Below are 13,715 nucleotides of genomic sequence, written 5' to 3' on the forward strand. Positions count from 1 at the left end.
TTCAAATCACATCCCTCTAGTACTTGCCCGTGATGGTGATCTCAGGCGCCTGGAAAACGTCCCAGTTGTCCGAGGCCTCGGGGTTTCCGAACGGCTTCAGCGTAGCGAAGCGGATGTGATACTTGCCCTCGGCGATCTGGCTTCCGTTACCCAGCCTACCGAACCAGTAGTAGCGGAAGAACTGTGCGGTGTTCTCCGCGTTGCGGTAGATGTCGGTGACGGGGAAGGTGAAGGTCTGGTTGGGGTTGTGGAAGACAGGGTTGAAGACTTCAACCGAGGCAGCACCAGCCCAAGCCGCGGCGGGCCCGACGTAGCCGTTCTGGCCCTCGACAGGGGGGTACTTCCAGTTGCGTTCCCTCCAGCCAGCCTCGTAGATCTGTACAAGCTAGTCAGTAAAAGTCCCAGCAGCAAGAATAAGACGAGTAAAACATACATCGAAGCGAACCTGGCGCGAGCCCCAAATAAGCTTGCTGAAGATCTTGGGGAAATCCTGGGCACCAACGCTCAGGTCAAAGGAGTACCTAGAACTGTGAGCAGAAGTCAAATGGAGGAGACGAAAAGTACATACGAAGCCTTCTGAGCGATGGGGGTGTTGCTGACGCCCGAGTAGGACAAGGGGAAGCCGGACTGGTAGATGGGGTCGGATTGGCGCTTGAGATCGGCACCGAGACCAAGGAAGGGAACGGACAGGCGCTCGCCGTTGCTGCCAACAACGAAAACCTTGCCACCGTACAGAGGCAGAGCCGAGGCGTTCCAGCCAAGGGTGTCGGGGTTGCGGAAGTTGACGCTAACGGTCTTGCTCTCGCCCGGCTTCAGGGTGAAGTCGCGGGGCAGGCTGATGCCAACCTCAAGCTTCTTGGGACGCAGCTCAGCGAAGCTCTTGAGACGGCGGGTGAGGCCACCGGTGACGGTGGGGAGGTAGCCGAGAGAGTCGACACCAGCGCCGTGTTCGTACGAGAGGGCGTACTCAACAGACTGTTTGCCCTCATTCTTGACGGTGATGTCGTGGTACCGGTTGAAGTAGCGCGTGTCGTTGAGCTCAATCTTGTCGAAGCGCAGGAGGGTGTCGTAGTTGACGACCTTCCAAGCGTTGATGAGACCGCTACCGACCTGAGCAGGAGGGGCGGGGAAGTTGTAGTCAAGAGCGGAGCCGTCGGACCAGGGCACAGAGACACCGCTGGAGATGATGCGCTCGCTGAGCTCCTTGGCGAAGCCGTTGCCGTGCTTGGAACGACCGCCATGAGCACTGATCCAGAGCGCAGCAACACCAGCGACGTAAGGGCAGGCCATCGAGGTACCACTGATGGTGTTGTAGCCACCGTCGAACCACGCACTGAAGATATCGCCGCCAGGACCAGCAACATCGGGCTTGAACTGGAGGTCGTAGGTGGCACTCCACGAGGTGAAGATGCTAGGGCGGCCACCGGCATCGTAGTCGATGGCAACCACCTGCTCGGGGTTGATGGAGAAGTCGGCCGTAACATTGCCACCAGCCTTGATGGTGTTGACGATGGCGACACCGGCATCGGCGCTGATGGCAGCAATCAGGGCGGGGGAGGCTGCGTCGAAAGGAGGCTTCTGCAGGGTGCCTTCGTTGTTGTAGATCAGGACATACTTGGCACCAGCGGCAGCAAGGTTCTGCTGCTTGACGGTATAAGCACAGCTGCCGCGCCTCACAAGAGCGACAACGTTGGAGAAGTCGCGGCCGGTGAGAGGAGAGCAGGCGTCGTCGGCCACAGCAGTGTTGAGCGTCACGGGGACAATGGGCCAGTCGACGACAGAGGGGGGAACGTTCGATGAGGCGGGAATGTATCCGGCCCTGGTCGAGTTGACCTTGCCGTCGAGGCTGAAGGTGACCTCGAAGGGCGTGGCCGGGAAGACCTCGTTGCGAATGGACGCAACAGCGACGACGTTGCGACCAGAACCGCCTGAAGTGCCGAAGAAAGCACCGGCGGCACCGCTGTTGCCGGCGGAGATGGTGACGACAACGCCATCCTCCACCAAACGAGAGGCGACGACAGCCCAGGCATTCTCAGCCCAGCCGTTGGTGCCTCCAATACTGGCGGTGATGATATCGACCTAGCCATGTCAGCGGAGCTACATCACTGTGGGCAGTGGTCACCTACACCATCCTCATACGCACGGAGGAAAGACTCGATCAGAGTGGCCGAGTCGGTGGAGGGCTACGACGAGTCAGCGTCAATCCGTCTTCGCGTCACAGGGCCAGCTTCACGTACGGACTGGGAGAAGACCTTGTAGGCGTAGAGGGTAGCCTCAGGCGCAACACCCTTCCAGCTACATTCGGTCAGCGTTTTCCTTCTTCCAGTGGAGCAAATTGTGAGGCATCGTACTATTCGGTGGAGCCGGCAATGATGCCAGCAACGTGGGTGCCGTGACCGCTGAAATCGTTCGGGTCTTGGTCGGGCTCCTTGGCGGTGGTCGGCCAGACTATGAGTTACAATTAATACGGCATCCAGAAGACGTGTGGATGGCCAACTCACTTCCATCACCAACCAGATCGTAGCCACCGGCAACCTTGAAGCCGGGTCCGAAGCCCTTACCAAGCTGCACATCGTCAGCAACTGCCTTCTCCGCTCGAGTTCTCGTCACGCACAGCATTGTGGTTGTAGGCGATACCGGTGTCAACGACGCCGATCTTGACGCCCTTGCCGAGGATGCCCTGCTCATGGAGCTTGTCGACACCGGTCGCGATGTGCGGCGTGTACTCAATGGCCTTGGCGTCGTCGCTGAAGCCCTGGTGGACCTCAAAGGACGGCAGGTCGACCTTCTCGTTGAGCCAGACGTTCTTAACCTCAGGCAGCCTCAGGAGGCTGTCCAGGTTGTAGGACTCGGTCTCGACGCTGACGCCGGAGAAGATGTCCGACTCGAATGTCTTGACGACTGTGATGTCGTCGGTGGACTCGAGGCTGGCCTGGCGCCTGCGCAGAGAGCTCTGGTACGGATTAGCAGGGGCCCACGACCACGATCACTGACGCGATGGTTCCTTACACGGCTGTACTCAATGATGTAGCTCTTGGCGACGTACTCCCGGTTGTCCTCGGCCGTGTCAAGATCGAGGCGGCGCTCGAGGGCAAGGGCGCCCCGTGCCAGGGGCAGAGCCAGAAGCAGACTGTTCACACGCATGGCGATGGACTGGACTGGACTGAGAAGTCTCGTATAGTATCGCAGCTGAGAGCCTGACGATCACAGGATCATTGCAGATCACGGGCGCGCGAGCTGGATTAAATAGCAGCGTGTACTCGGGCAGCAGCCTCGGCGGCGGGCGTGCGTCGGAAGAACATCCATCGACGACCCCTGCTCCCACCCCATCTTCGCGCGTCTTTCGCAAGACCCAAGACGTGATGCGATGACTCGTTCTCGCCTGTGCTACCGACACCGCAGGTCAAGCTCGTGTTGGCTCGAGGCGCAAGGAATACAACGCGCCGTGAGGAGAGGGGCCATGTCGCGTGCTGCTGGACAGGCATAGCGTCAACGCAGAGGGGTGCAAAGGTTGGCGGGCACGAGAGACCTGCCAAGCCTGGCGATGGTCGTTGAGCTTCCTTGTTGGCACAAGCCAAAGGGGTCCCGGTTCGGTAGAGCCAATAAGCCAGATCGGGTGCGTGCCGGATGCCACAGTAAACATTGTCGACCTGCCGAGTTGAGCGAAAGCGCCGCAGCGGATGCCGGAGGTCCCAGGGCGCACTAGGGCCCGAGTATGTAGTGCAAAGAGGGCCCGGGTGGCGTCCATCTCATCTTTCGAGTTGGGTGGGGAGACGGGCGGTCCATCCATCGAGGGCCTTATCGGCCAGGGTAGGGATCTGGAGGAGGGGGCGACGCCAGGCCTGATCAGGCTTCTGGAATGCGAAGTGGATAGTGGCGGCCTGCAGCGTTGCATCGGACCGGGGAGGGCGCGGGGAGGGAAGGCTCTGAGCGCGAGGCCAGAAGCTGTATGCTGTGCATCGTCCTGCCGTTTTCCCTCTGGGGCGATATCACGACAGACAAGCTGCGTCTTGCGACGGCGTGCTGATTGGTCGTCTCGTTCGTAGCGTCCCAAGCCTATGCGGGAGAGGCGTAGAGAGGAGATGTTCTTGGGCACTTGGCTCTGCTCTCGTTCCAGGCTGTGGGCACCTGGATGACTCCATCGCGGCGCCGTCGACTCTTCTCGTGAGAAGCCAGGGTTAGGTATTTCGGCGCCGCCCGACGGTGCCTGGACCGTTTCTGGCGATCATCGTCTCCGATGGCAGCTGAGAAACGCAGGACGATGCTCGAGGCGTGAAGCTTGATGCATGAGGCGCGAGGCGAGTGATGGGGCTATGGATAAGCGGCACCACGATGCAGACGGCAGGGTGAAGTGGTTCGGAGGAGAGGAAAGAGAAGCCTTCTCAGCAGCCGAGGAGACAAGAAAGGCAAGTTCGTTTGTGGTGGGGTGGCGCCTGACCAAGAATATCCCCGATTCATGGGGTTGCAGCCACTCTCTTGCCATATTGCTAGGTACCTACATCACCTACCTAGGCACTTATCTAGGTACCTATCTACATGTACCTACCACCATGATTGCCCATGGCGCCACACACATTCCGCCACTCTCCTGTCCACCTCCTGCGGCACCTTAGGCAAGGTACGTGCCTACCCAAGGCACCTATCGTACAGGACTTGGGTCCTGCGCCCAAACAATCGCCTTTCTCCCAACTCTCCCGACTGCCCTGAGTTTAAAAAAAGGTCGGTCGGGGTAATCTGCCTTGAGCTCCGAAGGTCTGACTTGGGTGACAACACTCGCTTACGAGCAAGCAAGAATATGGGCACAGGTCTCACGCTGCAAGGTACCAAAATGCAAGAGATACTGAAACAGGAAAGCTCACAGCAAAAACCGTCACATTCAGTTGTCTCGGAAAACCCTATCAATTGAACGACATTCTCATCTGGGGTCTGGGGCACGGCCCTGCCAGAAACCGTGGCTTTGGCATGATATGTCGTTCGCGACACATGGGTGGTTCTCAGCTTCGTTGCTGGTAAGCCTGTCTTACGTGGCCGCCCGCCCCGCCCTCGTCCCGTCCCGTATTGTTGGCAGATCTTCGACTCAGTTCAGACATTCCTTTTTTGTTCTGTGCCTGGCATGGCTGGACATATTGAAACGGCATGCGATATGTTGTCATTCGAGCGACCAAAGATCGCCGTCGTGGCGTGCGCAACTTAGACACGGCGACCATCCTCATTACGCATGGTTGACAGCATGCCCTGTCCGATGCAAGGCGCGCACTGGAGCAACATGGCAGGAGGACGTTGATGTCTTTCGAGTTCATGGCCTCCGTGATCTATAAAGTCCAGAGTCGCTGGACAGTATTGGGCTGGTTTTAGCAGACACTCAAAATCCACTCTCACAGGCTTCTCAGCACCACAGCTTCTTCAGCACTACAAAACTTCACATTCGTTACAATGGCAACTCGCCGAACCTTCTTCTCTTTCCTGGCAGCTCTCTGCGCAGCACAGGGCATCAATGCGACTTCGTACTGCTACTGTGAAGGCGGCCCAGGTTTCCACTACCTTGGCATCGAGACTGTGTGTGCCGACCTCGGGTACGTCCTCGTTGACACGAATAGAAAAGTCTTGGGAGCATACCTGACCGTGATTGAAGCACGCCATGGAACACGACCAACTGCGATCTCGGCAGTTCTGACGTCTGCAAGTTCGGAGGCGATGGCGGCGCGCCTACCGATGGCACGCAGTCTCTCCGGCAGTGGTGTAAGAGGAACTCCGAGCAACTCGTGACATGGGAGGATGAGAACGTGTAGAGACTAACACACAACAGGTGAAAGTCCTGACCGGCAGGGACGGGATCTCAACGGCGAGATGGTGCAAGGTGGTGCCCTCATCTGCACAGAGTCGAAGCCTGGTACGTCGAAGATTGGAAGCGTTTGCCCAGTCGAGAAGCTGACATGAGACAGAATGGATCGACGATTCGTGCGAAGTCCTTGGACAGGCGGGACTAGAGGAAGATGTGGAAGGCCCTCCCATCGACCTCGACGAGCCAGTCGACGGATCGGAAGACACGGACGGCATCCCGACACGCCTCCGTCGCCAAGCCGACAAATTCGGAAGCGACTTTCTCCGCTACGTCCCTGCCAGCAAGACGGCGAACCTGATCAAGACGGCATCCAATCGCAACGTCAAGACCCACGGTGACGGCAGCAAGGAGACGATCTTCCAGGTCAACGAGCTGCGCCTCAAGGGCTACAACTGGAAATTCCTGCGCAGCTACGACAACCAAAAGGGCGCCGCCGACTTCACCGACAGCGTCGAGATCACCAAGGGCTTCGAGACATCGTCCGGCTCCAACACCAAGGCGGAACTGGCCGTGAGCTTTGGCTACAACGGCCTCGCCGCCCAGTTCAGCGTCGACGCCAAGCTCTCGCACGAGTTCTTCTCGCAGAAGCGCGAGACGGTCACGACGAAGCGCAACGAGACGTTTTTCGTGCCCAAGGGTGCCGCCGCCTATCTCTACCAAAAGGTGTACGTCTGGGAGTCGACGGTGACGTTCAGGTTGACGTCCGTCGGCGGCCCGTTCGACAACGGAGGCAAGCCGGGCAAGCGCGGCACCTTTGACCTCGCCATCGACGAGAGCGAGCCCCTCTTGGCTTCGTTTGAGTTTGACGTCTTGACGGAAGAGAAGGTTGTCAAGGACGCGCCGCTGCTCGACCGCGGGACATTTGACGTCGGGAGGCTCTTCGAGCTGAAAGAACCCAAGTTCCCCAAGGCTGAGGCTCTGTACGAGGAGGACTGGACCGGCCACGTTCGCGACTTTATCAAGAAGCTCGGCTTCACGATCTGATCCGGGGGTTTCCCAAGCAGGGCTTCTACAACAAGCCTGAAGCACCGAGCCAGACATCATTCGTGCCTGGAGACAAGGACGAATGCATGGGGAGGGGGTAAGAGGGGCATGCCACTCTTCTCAGCGTCGCTACGACGAAGACAAACGAGTAATGGTCAGAGGTTTGCTGTAATGTTAATAATTTGTTCTTTTCATTTCAAGTAGTTCCTTTAGATTCTGCTATATAATTCTATTGCGCAAGAACGCGCAACATTTTTTAAATCAGCGTCACCTCGTGGCCATGTTCCAAGTTCAGGTTACTGCTGAGTGTTCCCTTTACATCGGGTAAACGTCCTGGCAGTGAATGTTGTTCATGGAGCAAGTATCCTGGTATACCATGTGTGTTCGATCTATCGATGATGAGAGACGCCGAATTATTAGACTTCATTTCAAGAGTTTCTGTATCATGATATCAGGCAGGGTGGGCGAAACACGGTTCAAACATACATGCTTTTCTGCACCTCAACGCAGCATGCATTTTGACAGTGGCCATCCCTCCCCGTACAAACTGGCAAAAAAAAAAAAAAAAAAAAAAGAATAAGAGGAATCAAATTGAACTAGATATTTTCTGAAAATTGACATCCTCCTCTCAAGACTTCGCATGGTCTACCTCACGAGGCAAACCAACTTCAACGCACGAAGCATCAAGAGGCAAAGGAAGGCTGGTGGCGCCACCTCACATGAGCCACTGGTGACCCTCATCACCTGCTGCCGCCTGTCAGCACCTGAACTCTGTCTCACTCGATGCCCCTCCCCCAGCCGAGGTGCGATGCCCGAGTCGGGGAACTCCAGTCCAAGCACTGCCAAGCACCGCCCGACGAACCCAAGCCCGATCCAATGACGGCCTGGGCCCCGGGTCGAAACATCAGATCATCTCGTTCCTGAACATCAGGGAAGAGGAGTCCATCTACACTCTGTTACACCAAGTGGACTGACTGGTCTCTCGTCACGCAAACCCATGACCCCCGCCTATAAAGCACCCTTGGTCCTAGAACGTCAACCAAAGGCAACATCGTCACCAGGCATTGCTACACCCCATCGTCACCATCACACTTGAACCGCCGGACATCTTACCCCGCTTCGGCCTACCTACGCAGGCCTACCTCTTCAAAGCATCTCGACCAAATCCAGCGAACACGCGGCGCATCTCCCCATCCCCACACCCATACGCATCACAGGACGTCCACCATGTGCATCGTACTCCTCACGACAGCTCACCCCTCCTACGCCCTCATCGTCATCGACAACCGCGACGAGTTCATCCTGCGCCCCACCTCCCGCCCGCACTGGTGGTCCCACCCCGCGGGGCCCACCGTGCTCTCGCCGCGCGACCTCCAGCGCGCCGAGAAGGGCACCTGGCTCGGCCTCACCTCGACCGGCGCCCTCGCCGTGCTGACCAACTACCGCGAAGACGGGCCCCCGGACGCCGCCCACCCGATCCACGCGCAGCGGTCCCGCGGCGGCATGGTGACGGCCTGGCTGGGCGCCGACCCGCACGAGCCGACGGCCGAGACGGTGCAGAAGCTCGTCGCCGACGGCGGCGTGCGCGGCGTCGGCGGCTTCAGCATGGTCGCCGGCAAGCTGCGGCGGAAGCGGGGCGAGGCGCGCGCCCTCGAGGGCATCGCCATCGTCTCGAACCGGTGCGGCCACGTGCATGACGTGCCGTGGATCGGCGAGGCGAGGGGCGAGGTCTACGGCCTCAGCAACACGTCCTACCACGATCCCGAGGCGTGGCCCAAGGTCGAGGACGGCAAGAGGCTCGTCAAGGAGGCCGTGGAGCAGGCGGTGGCCCAGGACCTCGACGAGGAGGCGCTGGTGGAGAAGCTGTTTGGCGTGCTGGGCACCGATACGCTGCCGGCGCCTAAGCCGGGACAGGGGTTCGCCGAATACATCCCGCAGCTGAAGCACAGCATCTTCATCCCGTCGATCGGCGATGAGCATCACCAGCAGGCCATGGTCGAGGCCACGAAGAGAGGCAAGGGCGAGTGGGATACCGACGACAAAATGGCGGCTGAACAGCTGCAGCGACCCGATGCGACGCCCGGTGAGAACGGCATCGGATTCGACACTGGCATGTACGGGACGCAGAGACAGTCCGTCATTCTGGTTGACTGGGATGGAAATGTTGTTTTCAAGGAGCGTGCCCTCTGGGATTCGAATGGAAACCCGATTCCCAAAGGAGAGGGCGACGTCGTCTTCAAGTACAAGATTGAGGGGTGGGATGACTGAGTGTGCATACGCCATCATATGACCATCTTTGTGCTCTGGAAACCCTCTAGACCGGCCGCATCATCCGCATAACGGACAAGAAAGTAGAACTAGACAAAACAGAGGAGCATTCAAAGGAGTATGAGTGCTGGATATGCCAGAAACATGATGAGAATGCCATTATCAAAGGGATCAGCACCAAGGAGGTCGTGAACTGCATGTGAGCTATAGGAGCTTGTTTAATGAAGGTTATGCTCAGTTGAAAAAGGCCCCTGGCAGTACAATCTTCAACGCGCGGTGTTCCATGTCAGGGGCCAGTAGTAACGAGACGAACAGCGATGAGTAACACTTGCCAAAGGCATGGATCTTCACAAAGAGCCAACAATGATGTTCTCACAGCACTGCAGGGCTCCATAGATGTGTGAGCCAGGCAGTGACTGGTGGCCTACCGACCATCGCCATGCCGACAGCTATAGATCGTGAGGGCAGTCGTGACCGTGGCCATCACGTCAACGCAATGCAAACGTCAACATAAACGTCGGTAACTACCTTCCCTTCCTATCTTCTGGGCTTTCTGAATCTGTGAATTCCTCCTGAACCCAAGAGGCCAAGTAGAATACCTCTTCCCGACTCTCAACGCTGCCTTCCAGAACAAAACACAAGCTTTCCCCTTCATTATCACAATCAACCGGTAACAAGCCTAGGGCTTCTTGATCCTTTCTCAACTGCTTTTATTGTTGCATTCATTATTCCTATCCTCCACGCTCTCCTCACACCTCAAGATGGGCCGTTTTGACCACAAGAAGTCCCGTCTGCCCACCCGAGAGGGCGCCGCAGCGCGCCCATCTCTTCGTAGCCTCATATCGGCACCAGTTGGACCAATTCATCGCAGTAACGGCCAAGATCTCCAGCGGGGCGAGGGGTTCTCCATCGTCCCCTCGATCGACTCCTGCGCCGGCTCTAACCCCAACAACCCAACTGTAGGTGAACAGAGAAAAGAGCATCTTGATATGGCCGACGCCCGAAGCAACAAAAATGGCTGGATCATGGAAGACGGTGTCGGTAAGACTCGGCTTGGCATTCCGACCAGCTCCTCGGCACCTATGGCAAGACGGCTTTCTGCAAGCTACAGGGGTGGCCGGCCGCCTGTTGGAAACCCTGTTACTGCCAGCGAGAACAAGATGACAACTCGTGGCACCCTCGCCATGTCACGAACGACTATTGGTTCGAATGCATCGGCAACCAAGTTCCAACCCACGCTCAAGGTCGGCGAGGCAGAACGTGCCAGCCTGGGCAGCATGAAACCATTGCCCGAACTGCCAGCTGTGAAGCATTCCAAGGGCAGACTGAGCTTGTTCACCGGAAAGAAGAGCAACTCAACTTTCAGTCTTAGCACCAAGGCCAATTTCCAGACTCAAAAGCCTTCATTCGAGACCACAGCCAAGACGGCTACCTCGGACATCGAGATCAAGTCCATCGCCTACCCGCACGCTCCTCCCCCCAAGCCTCGTCTCACCAAGTCGAGAACTCTCGCGGCACTGACTAACCTGACTGCCTCTCTCTCACGAACATCGCTCGTCTCGGACCGCAAAGCCAGCTCCTCTTCCAAGGCCAGCGTGCCTTCCGTCAGAACTGCCTCGCCCACGGTATCCACCATGACCCCTTTCCCTGTCCTCCCCGAGGAACCCCCCAGAGCTTCTCAGCCCAACGATGTCACATCGGCCCAGCCCTCGGCGTACTGGTCGGGGAGATACCTTGCCCTCCATGACAGATACAAGTCCGACGCCAACCTGACCGAAGCCCCGATGCGAACCCTTCTTGCCCAGACGCCGAACCGCATCACCCCGCGCTCTGGTCTTACGCAGAGCAACACCACCGTTGGACTGACGACCCTGACCAACTACCAGCAGAGCAGCATCCACTCTGTCGCCACAGGCCGCACCTACGTCGACGACGAACCCATCGCCATCTCCGTGTTCCGCCGCCTTGAGGAGCTCTGCACCACGCCCGAGGCCCGTGAGAGCCTGCGAGCCTGGCAGCTGTCGTACGCGCGCAAGATCAAATGCGTCAAACTGCTTCCTCCGGGCGAGACAATGGATGGCTCTGCTCCTCCTCGTAGTGACGGCGTCGTCGCTCGTTTCCTGGCCCGCAAGAGCGTCAGCGAGCACACGGATGGAAAGGCACTCAGCAGCGACTTGAAGAGGTCCGTTGTCAGCAAGAAACCGAACAATGTCTGACAGGATGAGAGGTAACGAATATGGGCTTTCAAAAGCTAAGCATTGTGGACGAAGGGATTGTCGACGTACTGTACTTGTGTTTGGATGTGGTTGGTAATGGTCGGGATTGTTGCTTTGGCTTGGAGGACATCGCTGCTCATGTTCAGTCGGATCGGGAGCGAGTAGCCACTGGATGTGGAACCTTGGCCTAGGAGAACGGATGGATAGACAACTGTATCAGTAGCACCAAAGGAACAACGCAAGAAATGACGCCCAGCTAATGAAGAGTTCGTTCAAAGGTATCTCGTCGCCATGTATCGTGCCAAAACGCCTTCCGGCCCGCAGGCCATGCGAATCCCAACTCCGCCTCGTGAACCCCCGCTGTATTCCCTTGTCTTTCCTGACATTCGTCTACCACACATAAACAAGACAACGCAACTTCAAGCGTCGGGTTATTCTCCCATCCATCGCCGCCGCTCGACCTCGTCCGCGCCTGGGACGACCCCCTTCATCTGATCCATCCTGTCCAGCTGGTCGGTGTTCTACGCCTTCTTCCGCAGCTTGAGATAATCGCGGATCTGCTCATGCTTGCTCGCGAAGAACATGCGCTTCCGATCGTTCCGCCACGCCAGCACGCCAATCTCGTCGGCGAACCGCGCGATATCCCTGTACTCGGCATCGTCGTCAAAGTCGCGGAAGAGGAAGCCAGACGTCGTCTTCATGCGCTCGTTCTCGAGTTGCCAGAGGCGGATCTGGTCGACGACGGTGGGCGGGAGGACGGGCTTGCCGTCGGCGGCGGCCTGCCTGTGCATCTGCTCGTGGGCGTGGGCGGCGAGGTAGGAGATGATCTGGTCGGCTGTGATGCCAAAGTCGATGGCCTGGCGGACGGACTGGCGAGTCAGACGACCGGAAACCATGCCTGGGAACTTGACGGAGAGGTGGCAGAAGAGGGAGAGGACGGCGATCTGCAGCTGCGACGTTGTGTACGCGTAGACTCGGTAGTTGGTCTCGACGATGATGCCGTTCGTCTGGTCGCCTGGTCCGCCCTGGGATTGAGACAGGGCGTTCATACCATCGGTCAGGGTGCGCGTCGCCGTCGATACGTTGGTGAGGGCGCGTGCTTGGGGCGTGACAAAGTACTGGAAGGGTTTGTGGGAGGGTATGTAGACTAGGCCAAAGTCCATGAGGCTCGGAAGCATGTCTTGGCGCTCTTTGCTGAGGGCTTCGGTGTCGTAGACCTCGTCGAGCTCAAGGATCGAGAGCTGGAACAGGAAAGAGAGCATATCCGTATGCTTGGCCGTTTGCTGGTCGGTCGCGTCGAGCCACAACAACAGCAGCGTCCAGACCTGCGCGTTTTCTTCTTGCAGCAAAAATGTGAAGCCAGCCTGCGTGATTGTGGTGCTGCCGCCTTGGCGCTTGACGAGCTGGCCCGCGAGGAGAAGCTCCTTGACGGAGTTCTTAGGACCGCCGCTGTCGACGAAGCCGGGCGTCACGCTGTTGACAATGTAGTGTAAAATGGCGTCCCATTTCTGGCGTGCGTGTTTCTCGATCGACTCAATCGTGATTTCGGGTGAGCGCGGGTGCGGAGAGATCACGCCGAAGGAGCCTGGTGCTCCGTTGCCTTCGAGGGCCTCGCGATAGGACTTCGAAAAGTTGGCCGTGAGCTGTATCATTTGCGGAGCGCCTTGTGTTGGAACAGACATTTGTAACATGTGTAGACTTCGGAGTTGTGCGAGAGCATGATCTTTGGCTCTGCTTGGGTCAGCGGTGCAACAAACAATCCTCGACGGTGCGCGTACCTCTTGTACTCGGGCTTCACGCGCGCCTCGAGATCTGCTATTGGTATCGGTCCGGGAAGATATAGGAGCATTGTCACAAATGTCTTGGCTGAGAGAACGTCAGCACATAGTCGGTGGTCAGAGGCCTTCATGTCCTACCCAGTGGTGACAACATGCGTCTTGAGATGCATAATGCCGTGGAGGGGTTCAGGTACAGCTTTCTAAACGTTGTACCGGGCAGCTTCTCCAGGTAGTCGGCCAGCTGGAGCGACTTCGTCAAGCCGGCCGACATGATTGCCAGGATCCGCGCGAAGGGCGGTCTATACTGTGTCTATTCCCGCTAAGCGATTGATGTTGTATTCGATGGCACCTCGCGGTGTGCTCATGCACGTGGAATTCGCGTTCCTCGTCTCGATCGTGGGGGAAACTAGGTTTGCTGTGGTGTAGAAAGTCGAGCAATCATAAGGTGATATTGCAATGCCTGGGTTCTTCGTTATGATAGCTTGGCCGGCGCACTTGCCGTGGACAGCTGCGCTTGGATTGTTGGACAGTAAGTCCGTCCTACAAGACTTGTCATGGTGGTCTGGAAATCATCATCGAAGCTTGAGCTCACGACGCTTATCGAGAGACCCTGCCTTATCGATGGAT

At 57.8% G+C, this 13,715-nt stretch overlaps 5 protein-coding genes across 5 annotated transcripts; 3 read left to right on the forward strand and 2 right to left on the reverse strand.

Annotated features, from left to right (window-relative positions):
* Positions 1–16: 16 nt before the first annotated feature.
* D7B24_000449 (uncharacterized protein) lies at positions 17–3,144 on the reverse strand (the record flags this gene model as incomplete). The annotated part of the gene is made up of 9 exons (XM_028634706.1): positions 17–376; positions 434–521; positions 569–2,079; positions 2,127–2,183; positions 2,238–2,295; positions 2,352–2,448; positions 2,502–2,565; positions 2,615–2,953; positions 3,010–3,144. The coding sequence occupies 9 exons, from the start codon at positions 3,142–3,144 to the stop codon at positions 17–19; spliced, it is 2,709 nt and encodes a 902-aa protein (XP_028492634.1).
* A 2,289-nt stretch (positions 3,145–5,433) lies between these two features.
* Positions 5,434–6,826, forward strand: D7B24_000450 (uncharacterized protein; the record flags this gene model as incomplete). The annotated part of the gene is made up of 4 exons (XM_028634707.1): positions 5,434–5,573; positions 5,633–5,739; positions 5,807–5,890; positions 5,943–6,826. 4 exons carry the CDS (start codon positions 5,434–5,436, stop codon positions 6,824–6,826), a joined length of 1,215 nt encoding a protein of 404 aa, XP_028492635.1.
* Positions 6,827–8,053: 1,227 nt separating this feature from the next.
* D7B24_000451 (uncharacterized protein) lies at positions 8,054–9,094 on the forward strand (the record flags this gene model as incomplete). Its single annotated transcript, XM_028634708.1, has 1 exon — positions 8,054–9,094. One exon carries the CDS (start codon positions 8,054–8,056, stop codon positions 9,092–9,094), a length of 1,041 nt encoding a protein of 346 aa, XP_028492636.1.
* Positions 9,095–9,855: 761 nt separating this feature from the next.
* On the forward strand, positions 9,856–11,310 carry D7B24_000452 (uncharacterized protein; the record flags this gene model as incomplete). The annotated part of the gene is made up of 1 exon (XM_028634709.1): positions 9,856–11,310. One exon carries the CDS (start codon positions 9,856–9,858, stop codon positions 11,308–11,310), a length of 1,455 nt encoding a protein of 484 aa, XP_028492637.1.
* A 521-nt stretch (positions 11,311–11,831) lies between these two features.
* GTF2H4 (General transcription factor IIH subunit 4) lies at positions 11,832–13,359 on the reverse strand (the record flags this gene model as incomplete). The annotated part of the gene is made up of 3 exons (XM_028634710.1): positions 11,832–13,041; positions 13,089–13,176; positions 13,227–13,359. 3 exons carry the CDS (start codon positions 13,357–13,359, stop codon positions 11,832–11,834), a joined length of 1,431 nt encoding a protein of 476 aa, XP_028492638.1.
* Between the last annotated feature and the right edge of the window lie 356 nt (positions 13,360–13,715).

The sequence above is a fragment of the Verticillium nonalfalfae genome (assembly GCF_003724135.2).
Source record: "Verticillium nonalfalfae strain VnAa140/NRRL 66861 chromosome Unknown scaffold_103, whole genome shotgun sequence".
NCBI lineage: Eukaryota > Fungi > Ascomycota > Sordariomycetes > Glomerellales > Plectosphaerellaceae > Verticillium > Verticillium nonalfalfae.